At 33.5% G+C, this 25,500-nt stretch overlaps 1 protein-coding gene across 1 annotated transcript; it reads right to left on the bottom strand.

Annotated features, from left to right (window-relative positions):
- Positions 1-276: 276 nt before the first annotated feature.
- On the bottom strand, positions 277-15,130 carry LOC142332769 (uncharacterized). Its single transcript, XM_075379385.1, has 4 exons — positions 15,032-15,130; positions 14,199-14,348; positions 2,289-3,174; positions 277-281 (listed from the first exon to the last, which is right to left on the bottom strand). Exons 1-4 carry the CDS (start codon positions 15,128-15,130, stop codon positions 277-279), a joined length of 1,140 nt encoding a protein of 379 aa, XP_075235500.1.
- Between the last annotated feature and the right edge of the window lie 10,370 nt (positions 15,131-25,500).

Genomic DNA, 25,500 nt, shown 5'->3' with positions numbered 1-25,500 from the left:
TGCATTTGCAATTATAACATTATAATTGTAATATTTCATTTTAAAGTAAATAAATTATCATATGATTTTTGACGGGAGGCAGTGTATTATCTGATGATAACTTGTTATATAATCTTTTAAAATTTTTTTCTTTATTTAAAATTATATCAGAATTTAAAAAAAAAAATAATGTAATAAATTATCAAGATAATAAAATAAAAAACAACTTTAATTAAATAAATTATCAACATAATTTATCGCGGTTGTAAGTAACTTAACATCAGACTAGACATTAGATTAATCTAATTATAACAAAAATACAGGAGTTATGAAAACAGTAACCCAATATTAGTACACCGAATAAATAAATTGTTTATATTGTATATATAAATAAATATGTTTTTATATTCATAATTTTGCAATAATGGTAGAGGATAATGTTTAATCGATACATTTTTTCTACAATTAATAAATATATTAATATAATTATCTGTGTTATCAACATACTGAATACTTGGAATATTAGCAACAACTGAATAATCTTTGTTTTTGAACTGGCTGTGCAACAGCCAAAAGATTGTTCAGTCGTTTTTGTTTTGGGAATTCTGATGTCCAAGATGCTGCTAGCAGTGGATGACCAAAACAGAGAAAGTGAATGATATTTTGGCTAAGTCTAAGCATGCAAACCTACATGACATTGCTAGTGACCTAATACCCATCACCAAACATTGTTAAACCATCGGAGAAAGCTAGCTACAAAACAAGCTAGACGTTTGGGTGGCACATGATCTGACAAACTATGATAGATTCAGGCATGTACTGTCGACAATTAGCACGTTTGGTGCAATCATGCAAAGCTAGGTGCGAGCAATACAAAAGAAGCAACCTAAATTGGTCAACAGAAAGGATGCCATACACCACGCCAGACTGCCAAAATGCATACTGCCAGACTGCATACATCTTTAACGACCAGTCAGCAACTAAGATAACTTGACTGAGAGGTTTGATGCATTCATTAAATAGCCTAGACCTAGCACAATCAGCATATCATTGTTTCAATCTATGCAACAACTCCCTGAACGGTGTTAAACTAGTTTTAAAGAAGGCCTGTGAAAACCGTGTGTTTTATGAACAGAAACCACAGACGTTTATAGCTCAGGGTATATGGTGTTGATGGAAAAATGGCAGAAAGTAATCGAAAAAAATTGTGCACGTGGTCTCAAAATGTTATTTTTCAATAGCAATACATGTATCCTCAATTTTGGCCTCCAAAGGCTCAATACTTTTTAGACAACCTGATATAAAGTAAATATTAATCATGTAAAATATAAGCTACTACAAAACTTTATTAATGAATTGTACATACATTACATAAATGATAAATGATTCTGAATGATCTTGTTTATAAATTAATTTGTTTTGAATAGTGTATACAATAATGTAAAAAAAAAGCAACAAACTACAAATAAAGAAAATTTATATCACTCTGTCAACTTAATTTGACTTGCATGTAAACTTTTTAGATAAAATTACATGCAACATTTTTCTCACCAGTATGAATAGCGATATGTGTTTTTAAAGTACTGCTTTGATTAAATGTTTTTTTACAAAAATTACAAGTGAATTTCTTCTCACCAGTATGAATAGCGAGATGTGTTTTTAAAGTACTGAGGCGAGAAAATGTTTTTTTACAAAAATTACAAGTGAATTTCTTCTCACCAGTATGAATAGCGAGATGTGTTTTTAAATTACTGCTTTGATTAAATGTTTTTTTACAAAAATTACAAGTGAATTTCTTCTCACCAGTATGAATAGCGAGATGTTTTTTTAAATTACTGCTTTGATTAAATATTGTTTTACAAAAATTACAAGTGAATTTCTTCTCACCAGTATGAATAGCGAGATGTGTTTTTAAAGTACTGAGGCGAGTAAATGTTTTTTTACAAAAATTACAAGTGACTTTTTTCTCACCAGTATGAATAGTGAGATGTCTTTTTAAACTACTGCTGTGATTAAATGTTTTTTTACAAAAATTACAAGTGACTATTTTTTCTCACCAGTATGGATAGAGATATGTGTTTTTAAATTACATTTTAGACGAAATGTTTTCTTACAAAAATCACAAGTAAATTTCTTCTCACCAGTATGAATAGAGAGATGTCTTGTTAAACTACCGCTTTGATTAAATGTTTTTTTACAAAAATTACAAGTGAATTTCTTCTCACCAGTATGAATAGCGAGATGTCTTTTTAAACTACCGCTTAGATTAAATGTTTTTTTACAAAAATTACAAGTGACTTTTTTCTCACCAGTATGAATAGAGAGATGTGTTTCTAAACTAGATTTTAGACGAAATGTTTTTTTACAAAAATTACAAGTGAATTTCTTCTCACCAGTATGAATAGCGAGATGTGTTTTTAAATTACTGCTTTGATTAAATGTTTTTTTACAAAAATTACAAGTGAATTTCTTCTCACCAGTATGAATAGCGAGATGTTTTTTTAAATTACTGCTTTGATTAAATCTTGTTTTACAAAAATTACAAGTGAATTTCTTCTCACCAGTATGAATAGCGAGATGTGTTTTTAAAGTACTGAGGCAAGCAAATGTTTTTTTACAAAAATTACAAGTGACTTTTTTCTCACCAGTATGAATAGTGAGATGTCTTTTTAAACTACTGCTGTGATTAAATGTTTTTTTACAAAAATTACAAGTGAATTTTTTCTCACCAGTATGGATAGAGATATGTGTTTTTAAATTACATTTTAGACGAAATGTTTTTTTACAAAAATTACAAGTGAATTTTTTCTCACCAGTATGAATAGAGAGATGTGTCTTTAAATTACTGCTTTTGTAAAAAGTTTTTTTACAAAAATTACGTGTTAAGTTTTTTTTGACAACATGAATAGATAAGTGTGACTCTAAGGTACTTCTTCGAGTGAAAGACTCCTGACAAAACGTACATCTGTGAATAGGATGATGAGAAGTTATGATGTTCATTTCTTCATCTGTTTTATTAGTAATTTGCAAGCATTTTTCTTTAAAAGCAAAACTGTTTAAATGATCATATTCTTTACCAACAACATTATCACATGTACAGTTATTTTTTATTTTATTGCAAACCACACATTTTGATGTCAGTAAAATACTTTCAGTATTTCTTTCCTCCACATCACCAATAGTTTTTTCATTATCCTAAAAAAATCAATCACAAAACTTTGTTAATTTTAACAATTCCAACTACAAATTGACAACTTATACTCTAATAATAAATATCTCATCTTCATATTTAACCAAGCACAATATGTTTGTCTGTACGGAGCAAAAATAAAAACTTGTTTAGTAAATGCAGTTAAAAAATAATTAACAAAATGTAACATAATCCGTAAACTGTGTACTACATAGTATAGAACTAAAACTAGTCTGACAACAGACAATTTTATAATGACATATAAAAAAAAGAAAATTATAAAAAAAAAAGAATTAAGAATTTAGCCAAGTTAATAATGAAAGAATAATATACTGAAGATCAAAAATATATAAATTTTTAATCAATTCCGATACACAAAAAATGGGTGCCATAAGAAAAGCAATGTCAGCTGCAATGAAACTTAAAATAATTGTTTAGTATTTATCAACACGAGTGAGCTACATGTTTCTTGAGAAATGTTTTGTTTCTAAATCACATATATTCAAATTCATACCAGAAGTATGTAATGCAATTTATAACTTGCTGAGGCATAATTTATAAATTATTTCTTTTTTGACAAATTTTTGTTCCAGGTTTTAACTTAATTTCGTGACAGAATAGAAAAGTATACTTATGATATTGCTGAGCGTTTGGTAAAAATAAAAAACTTTACTTTTAGATGTCTTATTTAAAAACTTTTTAACTGTTTTTCTGATTTCAAGAGAACACTACTATGAGTAATAAGATTTAGATCGTTTCAAACATAAAAAAATTATTTAACATGCAGCATTAACAATAAACATTTGGTGTTACCTACTGAACATCATTTCGATTCATCTGTGGATTTGTGTTGCCATCAACGCTGCAGTTCATTGTGTCAGGGTTTGGCAAAAAAATTCCTGCACAGTTTTGGCCAAACAACGTGATAAAATAGTACAACAGCAGCAACTTGGCATGTATTTAACACCTGATATGGAAATTTTATAAGAAATGATTTGGAGAAAATTACTTGATTATGAAGTTACTTATTTTTCTTCATCAGTCAATATCGACCAAATTTGTAGTAATGAAAGCATAAATAAATTCTATAAATTTCACTGCTAAGTTCCCTAAAATTGGTTAATAGGGCAAACCAATCACTGAATTGATGATTAAGTTTTATAGTAAATTTTTAAAGGATGAAGAATTTTTCTTAGTCTATAGCTCACACAAAGTCACAGACATTTCTTTCACAGCTATTTTGGTGATATGATTAGCATCTTTGTAGACAAAATATCTAGCAATATCACATTTTGTCAGTGTAAATTCATTGCTACCATCTAACCTGAAAATGTATCATTCTAAGCATGAGCTCTAACAGGATGTTTATAAACCAGTGCATTCAAAAAGTAACTGCGCACCTATATAAACATGATGATAGGCTGAAGAATTTTATTCTATGCACTATGAGTAATGCTTTCACAAAGGTTGGTAATCCTGTATTGCGTGCAGTTAGCTTCCATGAGCCAATCACAATGTTGAGACAAGATGTGTCTTAACATAAGAAGAAGTGATTCTTTGTTGTCACTGTTTATTCATTGTCTTTGAATGACTGAGGCTGTCTTTCCATGTGCACACAGAACAGTGAAAATTTCTCATTTAATCCATCCTCATAAGCATGGAGAGTATCAGACAGTAAAAGAATAGTATTTTATTAGTCTTCCAGGTACACCGGTTCCTAATCGATATAGTGTAAGAACACTAATTGAAGACTTTTGGAAGATTGGATCAATAAAGATATATGAGTGAAGTGATAGACCATCAGTATTTGAAGAAAAAACTAAAACATATCAACTATATGAAGTAGTTTCAACAGACCTGTGCAAAGGTTAGCTCAACACAAAAAACAACTTCAACAAGGCAATTTATAAGAAGCTCCGTTTCATCCCATATAAAGCGATTCAAAAGTTATTGTCCAGAGACTGTGGAAAGTGAATTCAATACTGGGAATGGTTTCAACAGTTTCTATAGAATATTTATGGACTGCCAACAATTAAAGCACAAATTTAATTGAAACTGCCATTTAAATATGAATTAAAATTTCTGTGAAAGGAAACTCTAAGAAGTTTCCCTTATTTTGTGAAAGCTGATGCGTTCTACAGCTTCAAAAAGTCAAATTTTCTTTTCCTTAAAAGTAGCGACATTTCAATACAATCCAATAATTTTCAGATTTGTATTATGCAATTCTTATATTGCGATACTGAATAGTCATTTTATTATAATTACCGGTTATAATTCAATGTACATGAAAAAAAGATTCTAATCAATCAGTAATGAAAACCTTAGAGAAATGGCATAAAACCAGATCAAAAATTCTTAGGAACCCTCAGAAATCTCATAAATTTCACACTACAAACTACACATGAAGTATAGATCCTGGAAAAGTAGCCTCATGGCTCTTATCAAAGACCAATAGATTGGCATAAAGAAGTATAATATTTCTTACATTTATTTATTTCTGTGTTTCACGGATGTTTCAACAGCAATAATGCAACACACTGTCTGTTGGGAGGTAAACAATTTGTTATGGCTGTGACACATATACAGCACCATAAGAGATACATCGAAGTAGTTTTTTTGTAAGGACAACAATTTTCATCACATAGCTGGATTCTGTGAATAGATTATAAATTCACTTGCAAGAATCTATCAGCTGCATTTCAGTAGGTTTATGTGTGATGAACAACATTATATTTTGGTACTACGAAGAAAGAAACAAGAAACCTTTTATAAAACCTGGCACGGAATGTTTATTCTTTTTCAAAAGCCATGAGTTTTCAAAAGTGACTTATAACTAGTATCATGACAGCTACAATCCTCCACATACTGTTTTCATCATTCTTTTTAATCAAAGTATCTAATGTTAAACAAGAATTGCCACATATTATTTACGCTATTAAATAGTAAATGAAAATATCTAACTTGTCTAAATGTTGTCAGATCTTAGAAAAATGGCAAATGATATCTCTGTTGACACTACAAAGAGAATCACATCGGATGCGGCCACTCAAAGGCTTGTTGTTACTCGGTGTCCGATTATAAATGCACTGGATAACAGGGTGCCTGCACCCTAGGTTACTGAGTTTATTAAGGACGGCCTAAGAAGGCCTTCAGGAACACACAGGTAGGAACTCTGGATCGGAGACACAGGGCCCTAAATATGGTTGCAGTTATCGACATAAATGCTCTGGCAGATAGTAAGGTAATGGATTCCCTGGCCACCAGGCACCCGCAGGTGGCCTGGCTCCTTAGTAAGTCTCCCATTAGGGCTGGAAATGCAGTGCTGGCTATGTTGGAGGTAAGACGTGTTGGGAGACACAGAAACAGATGAAACATCGGTCTCCAACATCTTTCATACTGCATGTGTTGATTCTGATGATGGAAGTGACCTTGAGTTGGGCCTGGTACATGTATTCGCCAGAATCAAGAAGAACTGTGGACCTTGGGCCTCTACAGGCAGACATCAACTTGCAGGATACTGCCGTATATGCGTGCAAGATTTTAGGGTGTGAGTGTAGGTCGACTGGCTACAGATGTCACATAATCACTCTGACTGGAAGTCTCCCTTCTGCATGGAGGCGTGATGAACCAGTAGAGGAAAAAAGGGGAGAATGATCAAAGTAAAGACTGCGGCTACCTATGCAGACCGGATTAAGTAGGTCAGGAAAGACATTATGATGCCGCCGACTGCTGTGATTCCTTCTGTAAGGAAGGCAGACGACAGAATGGAAATTAAAGTTAAGGTGGAGAGAGAAGTCCGGCACTCTAAGGCAAAATCTGATTTCAATCTTAAAGGTTGGGTCTATCACTAAGAAAACGAGGATGGCCGTTCTCCGGATTCGTGGTTTGGAGAAAGGCATCCAACATAGTGAGAATTTCAAGACGCTGGTTGCGGTCACTGGGTAGGTATTGTCAGATTATCTATGGATAGGCAGTCAGGCTGGGTAATTCGGAGACCGGCGTGGCGGCATCCGGCGACCATCGTTGCAGCTGTTGCTCTGCAGGGACGAGTCAATATTGGGCTGAGAGAGTCTCTTACAGAGTGGAAATACATCGAGCTTCCACAACGGTGATATAGATGCCTGGAGACTTGCCACCTTGCGAGGAACTGTGAGGACACAGACAGGGTGGCTTGATGCTTCAACTGTGGTGGAGAGGGGTACTGGACAGATAGCACTGCATGCCCTAAAAAGAAGAAGGACAACAAAGAAAACTAGCAGAGGGCCCAACATCATTCTGGAGAGATACTGGTGTTCTCGATTTTTTGAGATGTGGTTTGTTGTCGTCCTGCACTGCTGGCAGGAGATTTTAACGACTGGTCGGCCTCCTGGGTTTCAACGAAAACCAACACCCGTGGCACCACCCTGAACGATGCGGTGGCGGCGCTTGAGTTAGTTTGTCTAATAACTGCGAGAGCACATACCGCCTCAGGAGAGGAGAGTAAGGATCTGTGGTAGACCTCACATTTGCTACACCTGATCTAGCTAGCAGGGTTCCGATGTGGAAGGTACGGGAAGGATTCACGGCTAGTGATCAATGGGCTGTTATTACGGTGATTGCGGAGATTGATATGAGACGAGTACGATGATCTGCGACAAGGAGCTGGAGTACCAGAAATAAGGATGCAGAGGCATTTGCTGGGGTGATCGATCTTCGGGGAGTTGTTTGACTCCTGAAAGCTGAGGAGAAGATGGCCTGTCTTGTTGAGTCCCTCACTAACGCCTGTAATGGGACACTCCCCCGCAAGCTGTGTATTGGTGGACGGAAAAAGTGCCATTGGGACAAGAGAAGGCTTGGGCGCCTGGAGTCCCTAAGAGAAGTGTATAATGCGTATTACAAGGAAACACTTCATCATATAGGCCTCTGGCTATGGTCGATGCACTGACTAAATTTTTCGAGCGAATGCTGGTGCGAAGACTGGCCGGGGCTGTGGACGGCCTCTGTGCAAGCCAGTTTGTGTTCCGCTGGAGTAGGTCAACCCCTTGATGCTGTCTCTGCTGTTAGCCAGATGGCGGACAGCATTATTCGAGAGCGTGGGGAACAGGCCGCAAGAAGGATGTGTGTGTGTGTGTGTGTTCTAGTAACTGTCAATGTGCAGAATGCTTTTAATAGCATTACACACGCTGCTATTCTCTGTGCCTTGGTAGAACTCAGTACCGGATTATCTGATTGGCCGATGCAGTCTTATTTGTCTGGTTGCAGACTGATCTACGAGGTGGAGGGGAAACTAATAGAGGATGCTCTAAAAAGGGGCGGGTCCCTCAGGGCTCGGTACTTGGACCGACCCTATGGAATATTGCATATGATAAGGTATTCCACCTCCCAATGCTGCCAGGTCACCCTTGTGGGGTTAGCTGACGACCTCGTGATTGTGGTTGATGGGGCTATGAAGAGAGAGGCGACTGGAAAAGTTAGCATCGTATATGGTATCATTAAAGACTGGATGAGCAGGGTTGAATTGCGGATGTCTTCGGAGAAAACAGAGGTCGTGGCTATAACTGTGGCCAAGAGGTTGATCCTTACACTGGAAGAACAGCGAGTTGAATCTAGCCCGGCGTTGAGCGTCTGGATATATTTTGCGCAGGTACATTTTAGAACACATGCTAAGGAAGTTTAAAACACAATTACTAATTTCTCTAGAGCAGTGTTGAAGGACTTGAATAGCTAGGATGAGACACGCAGAGTGAGGTGATGGAAGGCACGGGGACAGACAGGCCCCCAGCTGAGTGCCTAGGGAGCTTCCTGAGCTTGTAGGGTTCACCTGGGTGTGATGAGGTTGGAGGGGGACTCCACCTCTGGGTCTGATGAAGGCTTTGGTAAATTAATGGTATGTGTTTGTAAGCTATGTGTTAGTGTGTGCATGGTTGTGCTGTGCAGTGTGTGTGAAGTTGGTGACTGTTGGCACAGTGTGATGTAGCATATGACCAAGTGTGAGATTGATCCCCCTTCCTGATGAAATCCTTTGTTAGTGGTATCAGAAGGTTGTGGGCAGCCAGGAGTGTTGGTTTAGTCAGTAGTACGTACAGATAAACATGCACACGTTGTACTCAAATACTTGTACTTTAATATAAAAATTATTCCACAGCGATCATTTTCTTCACTGTAAGCAAAATCATGTTGAACACTGTACAATATTGATTAAATTCGGCACGTTGATGTGCCGAATTTAATGTGGGGACGATAGACTTTGGCTTGATGTCCTCAGCTAGTCTGTGAACTGAAAACTCTTTTTTTCAAAACGTCTCGTTTTTCTTTAAAACAAAAAAAATTGTTTTTCTCCAACTTTGAATGCTATTTTGAAAATGATTTTGAACAACAAGAGGTTGGAAAAGTAGTTCATTCATTTCTACAGGTTTTCCTATTTTTCACATGTCTTACCTAATGGAAGTTAATTTTGGCACTTAAAATTTAATTTGATTGACCTAATATTGTCGGTGGTAGTAGTAAAAACAAGTCGGACAAGGATGTTCTCTATCCCTGTTATCTTTTAATTTTTGAATAGAACCAGCAGTTAATGATGTTAAAGAACAATTTAGATCTGGAGTAACAGTGCAAGGTGAAAAGATAATGATGCTACGATTTTCTGATATAGTAATTCCAGCTATAGTTATTCTAGGGAACAAGAAAACAACTTTTGGTTAGAGATTTTACAATAATCAACTGAGCTTCAAATAATGTGCAGGCAGGAATGGTTTTCGTAATGAACAAGAAATTTTGGGGTACATAAATTAAAATCTAATAATATGTTAAACAAAAATGGTACACCGATTTATAGCATGAAAGGAAAAGTCGATAGGCGAGTGGAATATATTGAAGAGTTATACAGAAGAGATGAAATCGAAAATGGTGTTTTAGAGGAAGAAGAGAAAGTCGAAGAGGATGAAAGGGGATAAACAATCTGAATTTAAGAGCGCATTAAAAGATCTGAATGACAGAAAGGCTCCTGGAATAGACTGAATAACTGCAGAATTACTGCGTGTGCAGGTGAGGAAGAAATGGATAATTATACAAGCTGGTGTGTAATATTTACGAAAAACGGGAAGTTCCATCAGACTTCAAAAAGAGTGTTATAGTCAGGATACCTAAGAAAGCAGGAGCAGATAAATGTAAATTATACAGAGCAATTAGCTTAACTACTCATGCATCAAAAATCTTAACTAGAATTCTGTACAGAAGAATTGAGAGGAGAGAGGAAGAACTGTTAGGAGAACACCAATTTGATTTCAGGAAAAGTATAGGGACAAGGGAAACAATTTTAGAGCTCAGATTAATAGTAGAAGGATGATTAAAGAAAAACAAACCAACATACTTGGAATTTATATACCTGGAAAAGACATTCAATAACGTACACTGGAATAAAATGTTCAGCATTTAAATAAATTAGGGTTCAAATACAGAGATACAAGATTAATTGCTAACATTTATAGGAACCAAACAGCAACAGTAATAATTGAAGAACATAAGAAAAAAACCGTAATAAAAAAGGGAGTCCGACAAGGATGTTCCTTATCCCCGTTACTTTTTAGTCTTAACATAGAACTAGCAGTTAATGATGGTCAAGAACAATTTAGATCCGGAGTAACAGTACAAAGTGTAAAGATAAAGATGCTACGATCTGCTGATGATATAGTAATTCTAGCAGAGAGTAAAAGTGATTTATTACAGGCAATGAATGGCATAAATGAAGTCCTTCGGAAGAACTAGTGCATGTAAATAAGCAAGAACAAAACAAAAGTAATGGAATATAGTCGAAATAATGTAAATGGACCACTGAGTATAAAAATATTAAAAGATTATGGAGGTAAAAGACTTCTGTTATTTGGGAAGTAGAATTACTAAAAGATGGATGAAACAGCAGTGATAACTGACAAATAGCACAAGCCAAACGAGCTTTCAGTCAAAAATATAATTTGCTTACATCAAAAATTGATTTAAACGTCAGGAAATCATTTTTGAAAGTATATGCTTGGAGCATAATTTTATATGCAAGTGAAACTTGGACAATCAAAGTACTTGAGGAGAAAAGATGAGAAGCTTTTGAAATGTGGTGCTATAGCATGATAAAAATCAAATGGTTGGATAGTGACAGACTTACAGACCACATATTACAGCATCCTGGAATAGTAGCTTTGATATTGGAGGGGCAGGTACATGGGAAAAATTGTGCAGGAAGCAACAGTTGGAATATCAAAACCAAGTTGTTAGGGAAGTGCGATGTAGGGGGTATAACAAAATGAAACGACTGGTACTACATAGGGAATATTGGAGAGCTGCAACAAACAAGTCAAATGACTGTAGAAAAAAAAATTAACTTGAAACTTCAAATAAATTATAGAGAAAAAAGATATAACACATCCTTTATGGCATGTAAAAAATAGTTCAACATTGTGGACATCAATTAAAAAATGAATACCACTGAATTGTATTCATTATCCGGTCTATCTGAACTTAAGAATTTCCTTCTACTCTTCTTTTATGTTTTTGTATCTATCAACCTATTAAAACTATTATTCAAGGGGAAAAAGTCTGTAGTTCTCAGCCTGAAAGCAATGAAAAAGCCTCATAACTTTAACATGGCCTGCATTCATTCATTTATTGCGATGCTATACACAATCCAAGAGCCCAAAAACATCTATATTTGCGTTATGTACTGTTGTAAAAAATGTTTACCTACCATAAAGTGTTAGGGGCAATCTGTTCATCATAGCTATTTACCTCCCTATACTCCGTATAATATATTGTTTATATTATAAATAAAATATCTCAAGTCAGACAAGAATGCTACATGATATGTGGGCCATAAACACTACATAAAAGTTTTTTTTTTTTTTTGTCTTCAGTCATTTGACTGGTTTGATGCAGCTCTCCAAGATTCCCTATCTAGTGCTAGTCGTTTCATTTCAGTATACCCTCTACATCCTACATCCCCAACAATTTGTTTTACATACTCCAAACGTGGCCTGCCTACACAATTTTTCCCTTCTACCTGTCCTTCCAATATTAAAGCGACTATTCCAGGATGCCTTAGTATGTGGCCTATAAGTCTGTCTCTTCTTTTAACTATATTTTTCCAAATGCTTCTTTCTTCATCTATTTGCCGCAATACCTCTTCATTTGTCACTTTATCTACCCATCTGATTTTTAACATTCTCCTATAGCACCACATTTCAAAAGCTTCTAATCTTTTCTTCTCAGATACTCCGATTGTCCAAGTTTCACTTCCATATAAAGCGACACTCCAAACATACACTTTCAAAAATCTTTTCCTGACATTTAAATTAATTTTTGATGTAAACAAATTATATTTCTTACTGAAGGCTCGTTTAGCTTGTGGTATTCGGCATTTTATATTGCTCCTGCTTCGTCCATCTTTAGTAATTTTACTTCCCAAATAACAAAATTCTTCTACCTCCGTAATCTTTTCTCCTCCTATTTTCACATTCAGCGGTCCATCTTTGTTATTTCTACTACATTTCATTACTTTTGTTTTGTTCTTGTTTATTTTCATGCGATAGTTCTTGCGTAGGACTTCATCTATGCCGTTCATTGTTTCTTCTAAATCCTTTTTACTCTCGGCTAGAATTACTATATCATCAGCAAATCGTAGCATCTTTATCTTTTCACCTTGTACTGTTACTCCGAATCTAAATTGTTCTTTAACATCATTAACTGCTAGTTCCATGTAAAGATTAAAAAGTAACGGAGATAGGGAACATCCTTGTCGGACTCCCTTTCTTATTAGGGCTTCTTTCTTATGTTCTTCAATTGTTATTGTTGCTGTTTGGTTCCTGTACATGTTAGCAATTGTTCTTCTATCTCTGTATTTGAACCCTAATTTTTTTAAAATGCTGAACATTTTATTCCAGTCTACGTTATCGAAAGCCTTTTCTAGGTCTATAAACGCCAAGTATGTTGGTTTTTTTTCTTTAATCTTCCTTCTACTATTAATCTGAGGCCTAAAATTGCTTCCCTTGTCCCTATACTTTTCCTGTTAGGAAAAGTATAGGGACATACTTCTTCCACTCTCCTCTCAATTCTTCTGTATAAAATTCTAGTTCAGATTTTTGATGCATGACTAGTTAAACTAATTGTTCTGTATTCTTCACATTTATCTGCCCCTGCTTTCTTTGGTATCATAACTATAACACTTTTTTTGAAGTCTGATGGAAATTCCCTATTTTCATAAATATTACACACCAGTTTGTATAATCTATCAATCGCTTCCTCACCTGCACTGCGCAGTAATTCTACAGGTATTCCGTCTATTCCAGGAGCCTTTCTGCCATTTAAGTCTTTTAATGCTCTCTTAAATTCAGATCTCAGTATTGTTTCTCCCATTTCATCCTCCTCAACTTCCTCTTCTTCCTCTATAACACCATTTTCTAATTCATTTCCTCCGTATAACTCTTCAATATATTCCACCCATCTATCGACTTTACCTTTCGTATTATATATTGGTGTACCATCTTTGTTTAACACATTATTAGATTTTAATTTATGTACCCCAAAATTTTCCTTAACTTTCCTGTATGCTCCGTCTATTTTACCAATGTTCATTTCTCTTTCCACTTCTGAACACTTTTCTTTAATCCACTCTTCTTTCACCAGTTTGCACTTCCTGTTTATAGCATTTCTTAATTTCCGATAGTTCCTTTTACTTTCTTCATCACTAGCATTCTTATATTTTCTACGTTCATCCATCAGCTGCAATATATCGTCTGAAACCCAAGGTTATCTACCGGTTCTCTTTATTCCGCCTAAGTTTGCTTCTGCTGATTTAAGAATTTCCTTTTTAACATTCTCCCACTCTTCTTCTACATTTTCTACCTTATCTTTTTTACTCAGACCTCTTGCGATGTCCTCCTCAAAAATCTTCTTTACCTCATAAAAAACATAAAAGTATTCTGATGAATAGAAAAATTGAGAATTCTTACAATAACTAGATCTTATAATTATAACATAAACCAAGAGAAAATAGAAAATAGCTTACATGATTAAATATTGTCTGCTCATCATCTGTCTTTGCAAGAGGTACAAACAAATTGTCTTTTTGCTCTGTTTCATGCATGTTTTCTTTTTTGACGAGCAAGGATAATGGATCTTCTTCCAAAAATGAATTACCAGTCTGTCCATCAATATTCTGCAAAAAATATAAAGTAATAATAATATTGTTTTATAATAGTGGGACTTAAAATAAGTGTGGTTAATTAAATATTACTGAAATGTAACATCTGATAAAGTCAAGAGCATGGAGCTAACTATAAGAGCAGTTCAAAAAGTAACTTACATTTGTCCCTAGCATGGAGATTGATGGGGATAGAGCTACCATCCTGGCGTCAAAACATTTTTATACTCATCAAGAACGCATTAAGATGTCGTAGCATGTGAACTGTGATTTTTCTACTTTTTTTATTGTAAATTATTAAAATGTACTTTTCAATAGAAAATACTGCGAGTGTGAGGTGCGTTCAGTTATCAGGATTTTACTGGCAAAAAACCTCAAAGCAATTGGAATTTTCATCAACTTTGTAAGGTGTATGGAGATGGAATAATGAATAACAGTGGAGTGAGGCAGTGGTGCATTCAGTTTAAAAATCGTCACACCAATGTTCATGATAAGAACCGCAGTGGTCGGCCTAGCCTTTTGGCTGATAAAATAACAATTAAAATCAACTATAAAACTCATGAAAATCACTATTTTATGATTACGAAACTATTGCTCATTTCCCCCAAATTTCACGAAATTTACTGCAAGAAATTGTAACAGGGAAGCTTGGCTACCACAAGTTATGTGCAAGATGGGTGCCAAAAATATTGAAAGACCATAAAAATAGCTTCTTGCTGCATCGCTGAATTACCTCGAAGCCTACAACGAGGATGGTAATCCACTGCTTGATCGTGTTGTAACAGAAAATGAGACATGGGTAAAGCATGTCAACTGTGAAACAAAAAGACAGCCCATAGAATGGGGTCACACTGGTTCTCCCAGAAAACCAGTAAAATGTTTTCAACCATTGTCAGCCATAAAGATTATGGCAACTATGTTTTGGGCCGCTGAGGGAGTGCTTCCGTTGATTTCCTTGAAAATGGCAACACAATTAACTCAAAGATATTGTGAGACATTGATAAATCTACGGAGAGCGATGCAAAACAAGCAGCAGGAAAACTGAGCTCATAGTGTTGTTTTTTCACAACGCACATCCACACACGACTAATTGTACCAGATACCTCTTGGATGGTTTTCGAGGGGTGGTGTTTGATCACCCACAGTACAGTCTGGATCTGGCACTGGGCGATTACCACATCTATCCAGCGATGAAGACCTGGCTCGCAATGCAACAAAGCGCTTTGAAAAAGATGCAAAACTTAATGCAAGTGTAAACCAGTGGTTGAAATCTAAGGCTGTAGATTTCTACAGAAAGGAATTGAAAAGCTTGTGCTTAAGGAATTGCTTGTGCAATTTAGATGCACTTTAATTAAGTGCCTCAATTTAAATGGCTACTATGTAGAAAAACAGTTTAAGATTGAAGATTGTTCCTTTAAAATGTGTATAATAATTTTTTTTTTTTTAAATGAGTTACTATAAAAATAGACTATGTTTGTAACAAACACCACATGAAAACCAGAGGCAAAATGATCAATGAGTTTCTAAATCTCAAAAAATACACATGATTGGGCAATACCAGTAGAGGTCATTGTTTTTTATTACCTAAAAAGATACAATTTTTGGCAAAAGAAACATATTCACTGGGTATATAGACTTTGATGTTTCCTCATCATTGATAGTGAATGTTTTTCCTCCTTGAGAGTAACAAACAAATGAAAATCCAAGTCAAGTCAGGACTATAGGAAGGATGTGGTAGTATTTCCCGACCCATCTTTCCAATGGTTTCTTGGGTCAGCTATGCGGTGTGACGTCGAGCATTGTCGTGTACCAATATCCGCCTTTTCTTTGAGATCCGTGATGTTTCTCTCATTGTTGGCTTTACATTTTTCATCAGCGTGTCTGAGTATTGTACTGTTTATTGTACGCTTATTTTGCAAATAATCACATAAGACGGCTTGCGCATGCCAAAAGACGGTCAATATGACTTTTCCCACTGATGCTTGCATTTTGAATTTCTTTCGGACAAGTGAGCTGATATACTTCCATTCCATGCTTTGTTTTTTAGACTCTGGTACAAAATTGTGAACTCAAGTTTCATTACACGTTAAAATCTTGTTAAGAAAAAAATCACCTTCCCTTTCATAACGTTTTTTCAAATCAGCACACACTTTGAGTCTTGTTTCCTTGTTGCGTTAACTTCTTCAGGAACCACCTTGCACTTGTTTTGCTGTACATGAGCTTGTTACTGAAAACATTATGAACTGTTCCAACACTTACTGTAACTTTTTTTCTATTTGTTCGACTGTAATATGCCAGTCTTCACGAAAAATGTCATAATGCAGGAACTGACAAAGGTAATCACCGATAAAATTTGTGAAAATCGCTGCATTACGATTACAGAACTGTCCCTTTATTTATCTCAATTTTCACAAAAGTCTACTGCAATTAATTGTATCAGGAAAGCTTGCTTATCATAACTTTTGGACAAGATAAGTCCCAAAAATCTAAGGCAGCAGATTTCGACTGAGAAGGATTTGGAAAGCTCATGCGTTGTTATAATAAAAGCCTCAATTTAAATGGCGACTACGTAGAAAAATAGTTAGATTGTCCCTTTCAAAAAGATAACATTTCTTTTTTTTCATTTGGTTGGTATTTTATTAAAGAACATAAGCTACTTCCTGAACTGCCCTCGTGGTTTGCAAGTGGCATCATTCAGTATATGATAGCAATGGAATACAAAGATATTATAGGCATTGGCATTTATAAATCGATCTACAAAAAAATGTTTCCACCTAAGCACAATCTAAATGGTTTTGTATAATACAATGCCACTGCTGAAAACATATCAACGTTGTTTGAAAAGAAAAATACAGAGACCTAGAATGAGGATTATCAAAAACTACAATAAACCATTTAGTAACTGAACGTGCTCCACAAAACCAAAGATAGTTTTGTACTCTTTTTGTAAACAATGTTGGATCAAAATATCTTGTGTCTGACACAATTACTGAACGATATGGGTGCCGTAAACAGTAAATAAATGAATCCTTATGAATAAAAAGTTGAGAATTCATATCATAACTAGATCTTATATTTATAACTTAAACCAACATAAAAGACAAAATAGCTTACTTGTTTAAATACTGTCTGTCCATCATCACTTGTCTTGGAAAGAGTTACAAACAAATATTTTTTTTTCTCTGTTTCATGCGTGTTTTCTATTTTAATAGGCAAGGAAAATGGAACTTCTTCCAAAATTGAATTATAAGTTTGTGCATCCATAATCTGCAAAAAAATATAAGATAATAATATTTTATTATAATAGTGGAACTTAAAATAAGTGCGGTTAATGAAATATTACAGAAATGTAACATCTGACGAAGTCAAGAGCTTGGAGGTAACAATGAGGGCAGTCCAAAAAGTAACTTACGTTTGCGTCTAGCATGGAGATGATAGGGATAGAGCTCCCATTGGTGTCAAAACCTTTCTAGAGTATGCACCAAGTTGTCATAGCCTTGTAGACTTTGACTTTCCTACTGTATTTGTTGTGAATTATTGAAAAGTGCGCTACAGCAGAAAATCCCACAAGTTGTGAAGTGTGTTCAGTGATTAGGTTTTTACTGGCAAAAAACCTCAAATCAGTTAAAATTCATCGGCAACTTTATGAGGTGTACAGAAATGGAATAATGAGTGATGGTGGAATGAGGCAGTGGTGCATTCAGTTTAAAAATCACCGCACCAATATTTATCAAGAAGGCCGATCTCAGTGGTTGGCCGAGTCTTGTGACTGATGAACGGACAATGATAATCAACGATAAAATTTGTGAAAATCGCCGCATTTTGATTACGGAACTCTCGCTTCATTTACCCAAATTTCACAAAAATCTACTGCAAGCAATTGTATTGGGGAAGCTTGCTTATCACAAGTTTTGGGCAAGATAGGTGCCAAAAATCTAAGGGGGCAGATTTCTATAGAGAAGGATTTGTAAAACTCGTGCATCGTTATGATAAGTGCAATTTAAATGGTGACTATATAGAAAAATTTTAAGATTGTCCCTTTCAAAATAGATAACTATTTTTTTTTTATTAAATAATGTAAGCTACTTCCTGAACTGCCCTCGAAGTTTGCAACTGGCATCTTTCAGTATATAATCAGACTTGATAACACTGGAACACACGTATATATTAGGTATTGGCATTTAGCTATCAACCAATAGAAAAATGTTTGCACCTAAGCGCAATCTAAATGGTTTTGTATAAAATAATGTCACTGCTTGAAACATATATAAACAATCAGTCTTGATTGAAAATAATTATGCAGTGACCTAGAATGAAGATTATCAAAAATTATAATAAACCTTCTTATAACTGAACATGTTTCACCAAACCAAGGATAGTTATGTAAAGTTTTTGTAAACTACGTTGAATCTGGGTCTAGAAAGAATAATGTTTATGCAGCTTTGTTTACAACATGAGGCTCACTGTACTTTCTTTGTTATGTACTGTCGTCAAAATGTTTATCTACCTTAAAATGTTCAGAACAATTTGTTTATCATAGCTATTTATCTCCCTACACTTCGTTAATAACTTTTTTTTATATTATAAATCAAAATATCTCATATCAGACATGAATGCTAAACCATATGAGGGCCATAAACAGTAAATAAATATATCCTGATGAATAAAAAATTGAGAATTCTTACAATAACTAGGTCTTATATTTATAATTTACATCAACATAAAATAGAAAATGGCTTACTTGTTTAAATATTGTTTCTTCATCATCTGTCTTGGCAGGAGGTACAAACAAATATTCTGTCTGCTCTGTTTCATGCACGTTTTCTTTTTTAACAGGCAAGGAAAATGGATCTTCTTCCAAAAATGAATTACAAGTTTGTGCATCCATACTCTGCAAAAAAAATATATGATAATAATATTTTATTATAATACTGGAACTTAAAATAACGTGGTTACTGAAACCACGTGGTTTCAATAATAAATTACTGAAATGTAACATCTGATGAAGTGGAAAGCTTGGAGCTAATAGAAATGATTTACTATAGAAATTACTATATTATTATTTTTTGGTACATTAATATGCTTACAACACGTAAATAATAAATACTTCTCTCACTCTGGTAAATCTGTAGGCATAATCTTAACCGCTAGCAAACAATCGCGGGATAAACAATACTAATATTAGTCCTATTACTATATATTTAATTTTAGGTTTCTATTATTATTTAATACGTTATTATTTTTATTATATATTTTTGAATTTTATTTATATAAATATACTTACGAGACGTAAATAATATACAATTTTTTCACTCTGTAAAAACTATAAACATAATCTCACACGCTAACATACAACCATGGGATTAGTTCGACTAAAATTAGTCGTACGTGCTAATCGATTATTAAAATTAATCGATTATTTTAACAACATTCAAATGTGTATTAGTCGACCAATTTTTGAAAATTAGTAGTCAACTAATTAACATTCTTATAATATTATTTACAACAATATAAAAAATTCAATCTATTAAACTGCTTTTATATAGAATTATAGATTAGTCGTTGGTCGAAAACATTAATCGCTATAGTTATGAACATTACTGCTTAAGCAAGAATGTACTTATTAGATTATTAATAAAAGTGGTTTTCAACATTCCATGCCACCATAACTTCATATAATTTCACCATAACTAATTTCATTTATTAAACAGAGAATAATACCTATCACACTTACAGAAATAATACAATTATTCGTTGTTTAAATTAAGTCAGGCTGGTAAGAGAGTTGTAACAAATTTTTCTATTTTTTACATAGAATGCTTCAACATTGTTTATTATCTATTATTGTATATCTATTGTCTATTACATATATTTAAAATGTATTTTTTTAAACAAAATTCTAAATAAATAAATGATTTTGATAATAGAAATGTAATGTCTTACTCTTTTTGATATCAATATCATTTGTTAAAAACTGTTTTATTTATAATACAGAAATTTTTGTTTTTGAGGGGAAGAAATGATACCTGCAAGACTTTTGGGACTCCACAATTATTTAATTATTGATTTCAGGTTTATTTACAATTCGTCACAATGTTGGAATCTGTATCCCTGTACACCAAGTACAACATATAGGATTTAAAAATCTTAAGTTCTGACTGTCAGAGCTTCCGGTGTTTTCATTCGATGTCACATCTGTGCCTTACCTAATCGCAGTAGCTCATCTCCGGGTCTGGTAATCTCGTAACCCCCCAAGTATATTACTTGTGGGGGACAGTCAAGAATGTAGTGTACAGTAAAAAGCCAGTTACTAGTGGAACTACACAATGAAATTGAAATGGTTTGGGCAGCAATTCCTGTGTCTGTAAATAAAGTCGTACAAAATCAAATCAAAATTAAACTCTCACCTGATTATTTCGCTAAAGAGATTTTTTTAAATGTATTTATTTGTTTTTCTATATTAACTTTTTGCTTTTAATACATAATGTGAATTACTTTCACTGATAACTGGCAAAGAAACTTACTTAAATTTTCTGCGTAATTTTCTCCTAAATAGTAAGTCTTTTGAGAGTAAAACTCTCTGTAGCCAGAATTTTACTCCCTTTTCCGGGTAAGTTATCTAATTTGTGAGGATTTTTTGAAATTGTAGTGGCGTATTTTTTGACCCACCATACTCTACACATTTGTCACTTTAGATATTCACATGAAGATTTTTACATACCAAAAATTAAGGTGTTACCTATTAGTAAGAATTAAAAAAAAAATATATATATATATATTACTGTTGCTCCAGTTTAACTCTAAAATCTGAATTTCAAAATTCCTTTCTTAGTCCACACTTGCATCATAAGAAAAATGTGTATACAAATTTTTAACAATTTATCTTCATTAGTGTTTATTGTTATTTAACAATAGTATATTGCTCCATTCTCCAGCTTCCTTCTTTTACTAGACAAATAGCTATTTGTATATAGTAGAGACAGATCATGTCCAGCTTTGTTCCATGCTTTCCTGTAATACTCCACTGCAACAGCAATTGAGTATGGCTGTCTTGCCACACTCAATGTCTTATTGGAATATTTGTCTCCTATTGTGAATAACAGTTTTAAATGATGTATTCTTAGTGAAAAAAGCATTTCTTTTGAATATAAGGTTGTAATTAAAAATACAAATGGTATTTTTTTAAATCTTGCATTTCACAACAAACATCTATCTCTACTTTTCTAATAAACATGGCCTACATTTTTCCTTCACTATGTTTAGCAGTAAGGTAAATTATGTTTACCATAAAAAATGTATATTTACCTCATACTTTTAATTGTAACAAGTAATTTTTTTGACATAATCTTTTTTTAAGAGTTTTAATTGTTAAAAGTAGCACAAGGCTATTGCTGAAATTGTAGTTTTTGAACAACCCTGTTCTGTCATCATTATCATTTATTAATAGCACTGTACATATAAATCTATAAATGATCCAATTTTAATCTAACCCGTTAATGCCTATTATATGACATATCATGCGCAATGCAAACAAGGAATAAATTTCAGCTAAATAAAATTTTTTACGTTTTATATTTTTTGCAATTTGCTTTTTGGTTCACGATAATATTGGTTATTGTGTTGGTAGACCTTTTTTTAGTTTCTTCACAGCTTTGTTGTTGTTCTATGTACTTGTGTATCTTGAGAAGTTACCATGGAAAGGAAGTATGTCTAAATAACTAAAATTTTTATTTTTTATTTGTATTCAACTAAGAGACTTACATGATTATTTTGCTAAAAATATATGTTTAAATATATTAACATAACAATACGCTTATCATTATCAGTTTTTGTTTCTTTTCTATTTTTTTTTAATTTATGTATGATATATCATACACTGTGCTGTAACGGATAATTGTGGTTTATGTTTCAGAACTACTGCTGAAGACATCCTTTGCTGGCTATAAAGATCAAACAATTTATGAGTCCTAAAGCAATCCCAGGCATTAATGGGCTAATTTAGTTTTGAATAGTGTATCCAATAATGAAAAAATAGTAACCACTAACTGCAAAGACCATATAGCAAATAAATACAATTTATGTCAACTTGTAAACCTAATTTGCATTCAATGTCTTATTCACATTACCTCCTATCACTCTATAACTTAGTTCATTTAATCTTATTCGGTAGCTTCTGTGCCCATGCCTTTCTTAATATGTGGATGTTTCACACCCATATAGAAGTATATTCCAATTAACAATTTACAAGATGCTTCTTTAACTGCGTCTTATAAATAACAATTTCTTTCTGTTAAATCATTCAATTGCCATTATTTTGTTTTCACTTTCCAATCTTCTGTTAGTCATACCTAGGAGACTGAAGTTTTACTAGTTCAATTCTTGCTTCTTTTGTGCAGACATTCATTAACTAATTAATTCTTTCCTGTCGTCATTACTTTAGTTTTTCCAAACATTTATTTCAATTCCATACCAATTTAAATTTTTAATAACATGTGGTTCCATTTCTATAAAAAAGTCATCTTATAAAGTTTAGTATCTTTCCTCCCAGAGTGATTTCTATTCTCTTTATCAAATCCTCAACAAAATCAGCGAGAAGCAGCAGCTTTCTTTCCTTACTTCTCTTTCTAAGTCAAACAAATCATTTCGATCTCCTATATTTTAGCCACTTTCGGATTTAGGTACAAGTCTTTTTTAGATTTCTATGATTTCAATCTAGTTTATCCCGTTGGATATTGTTGAATGTTTTCAACCATAAAAAAAGGAAAAGTTTGGTTTGTTGTTCAGAATATAAATTTATGTGGTTAATCTGGATCGGTTGAAATGAAATTAAACTTCATTTGCCAATTAAAAGCTGGTTTATAAAATAGATGCCAAATTATACATAGACCAGGACTGATTTGAAGATTAAAATATGAAGTTGCCACAAATTTTTTTGAACAAAAATATGTGAATTCATCACTCCCTCACTCACTAAAATAATACAGTACACAAAATACAATCTTCAAATCAAAAAACTTTTTTCAGTAAAAGATCTTACTGTTAATTTACAAAGCCATCAAAAAAACTTTTACAAAATAGAAAAGTAAGATTGGATTATATTTATGTGAATTATTATTTTTGAACAAAAAACCAAAGAAAAAACAGTGCTCAAATTGAGAATTCTTTTTTATTACAGTTCTTTTTTTAAGGTCTTATTAAATGTAATACACCAAATAATTGAATTGCCCGATAAGATTCTTTACGTTGGATTTACTACAAGCAAGTATTTAAAAATAATTCTAATTTTTATGGTTAAAAATAAATAAGAATTTTCCATTTGTCTGACTTCAGACTTGAATTTTTTGGTACACATTTTTAAAATGAGGTAGCATTATACAAATATGGAAAGTTAAAATTTTAAACTAAACACTAAAAAAATTGTTTCTTTTTTCATCAATACTGTTTTATACAAAATAAATGAAAAAATATAAAAAATTAAAGGTATAATTTTAAAACATTCACAAATTATATTCAGTAATGTTTTTACTGTTTTATTGGTTTGTATTCAAGTTAATAGTAAATATTTTTACTACTTAGCCTTTCTTTTTTTCTTATTGGTACATGTTTATGAAGGTAAATACTTCATTTTACTTATGCCAAGAGCCCCTTAACTTTCATCATTTTCATTTTAGAAGTCATATATGATTGTTATTTCTACTTTATTATGAATACGGTTTTCTTGGGTTATTTCAATATTATCAATCTTTTTTCTTGCAAGTTCAATCTTGTTTTAACAGAGCATGGCACATATTTAACAGCTTCACTGGTATATATTAATTCTCTACAAATTAAGAAATGATTTGCTATTTCAAAAGTTTAAGATTTTACATTACACGACAATCTCCTCCACCAAAATAATGCTAAAAAATGAAGTGCCAGAACACTGATTTTGTAATCCCCACAATTTTTTTCATGAAATCTTTTAAATTAGTTAATAAATATGTTTTTAAATATTCTCCTTTTTGATTTTTTTTTGTAAGAATATTATCTTAGGCATTAAACAGAATAACTACTGTAAATTTATTTTTATATTATTTATTAGTATGGCAAATGCAGTAGTTTGTCTAAAAGTTATTTTTAAAACTGGTTTAAAAGTCAGTTACTTTAAAAAATATTATAATATTGCACTTCATAATATATATTATATATAATAAGCCAAAACGGCACCACCAAACAAATTTTTTTTTCAAATCTCTTTGTCAGTAAAACTTAACAACCAAAAAAACTATCAAGTTACTTTATTTCTTACTTCATTTGTGTGAGGTAATACCCTACCTGACACAGTTCTTGTCTGGGCACAGTGATTTTGAGGCATACCTCAAAAGGTTTTGAGGGCCTGACATGGCTCACCCCTGACAACACGGTACCATACATGCTGGCGGGAAAGAGGCAGTAGAGCCAGGTGGAGAAGCTGGTATGCACAATCCTGTGAACAAAGGAAGGTGAGGGACATCTGCGTGACGCCAGGCTCAGGCTGGAAGTATGCTAGGTTTAAGAATCATTTTAATATATGTCTTTGTGTTGCTTGAGGGGTGCCATCGGGTAGGAATCTGGGTAGGACGGTCCTGGGGCCCAATGGTATTTCCAATTGTGGTTTCCGGAAGAAAATGAAGGGTGCAAGGGTGGAAGCCGGGGTCTCATTGTGTAACGACATGATATGTGAGTAGATTAATATGGGTGAACATGCTTCGCCTACTTAACCAGGGTCTTTAGGCACCTTAGATATGAGGTGCGGAAGTTTTATATTTAGATTAAGCTTGTTTTGTTTTACTTCTGTTTTGTTTTATTTTTTCTGTGTCCACCTTTGCGGATGATGAGTATGGGTGACTGCCGGTTTGAAACATAAAGTTTTAGCGAAGTAGACTCTTTGCTGAGCGTCGTGCTAGTCTGGCTGTGGGGCTGGACCTGCATGGCCTGATGGGCAGGCAGCCCAGTTTCCCAAATTAGTTAATTGTTAGGTGAAGCATGTTTGCACAGGGTCGCTTTAGAGCATGACCCTTAGATAGGGTAGGCAAAAGAAATATTAGATTAAAGTCTAGTATTAGGACAAAGGACATGCGCTGGGAGGCATAGGGACGGGTACCTGGGTCTCCCCACGAATATCTTAAGTATAGAATTAGGAAGCCTG

Source organism: Lycorma delicatula, chromosome 12 (assembly GCF_047948215.1).
Source record: "Lycorma delicatula isolate Av1 chromosome 12, ASM4794821v1, whole genome shotgun sequence".
Taxonomy (NCBI): Eukaryota; Metazoa; Arthropoda; class Insecta; order Hemiptera; family Fulgoridae; genus Lycorma; species Lycorma delicatula.
Note: the sequence above shows the minus strand (reverse complement) of the source record. Positions and strands in the feature narration are given on the sequence as shown.

Excerpts from the sequence above, each read along its gene's own strand:
- LOC142332769 (XM_075379385.1), bottom strand. The coding sequence starts at position 15,130 with ATGTCTCATTTTCTGTTACAACACGATCAAGCAGTGGATTACCATCCT. Across the intron at positions 14,349-15,031 it reads AGCAAGAAGCTATTTTTATG|AATATTGATGGACAGACTGG; the intron begins GTCTTTCAATAT and ends TATTTTTTGCAG. Across the intron at positions 3,175-14,198 it reads AGCAGACAATATTTAATCAT|GATAATGAAAAAACTATTGG; the intron begins GTAAGCTATTTT and ends TGATTTTTTTAG.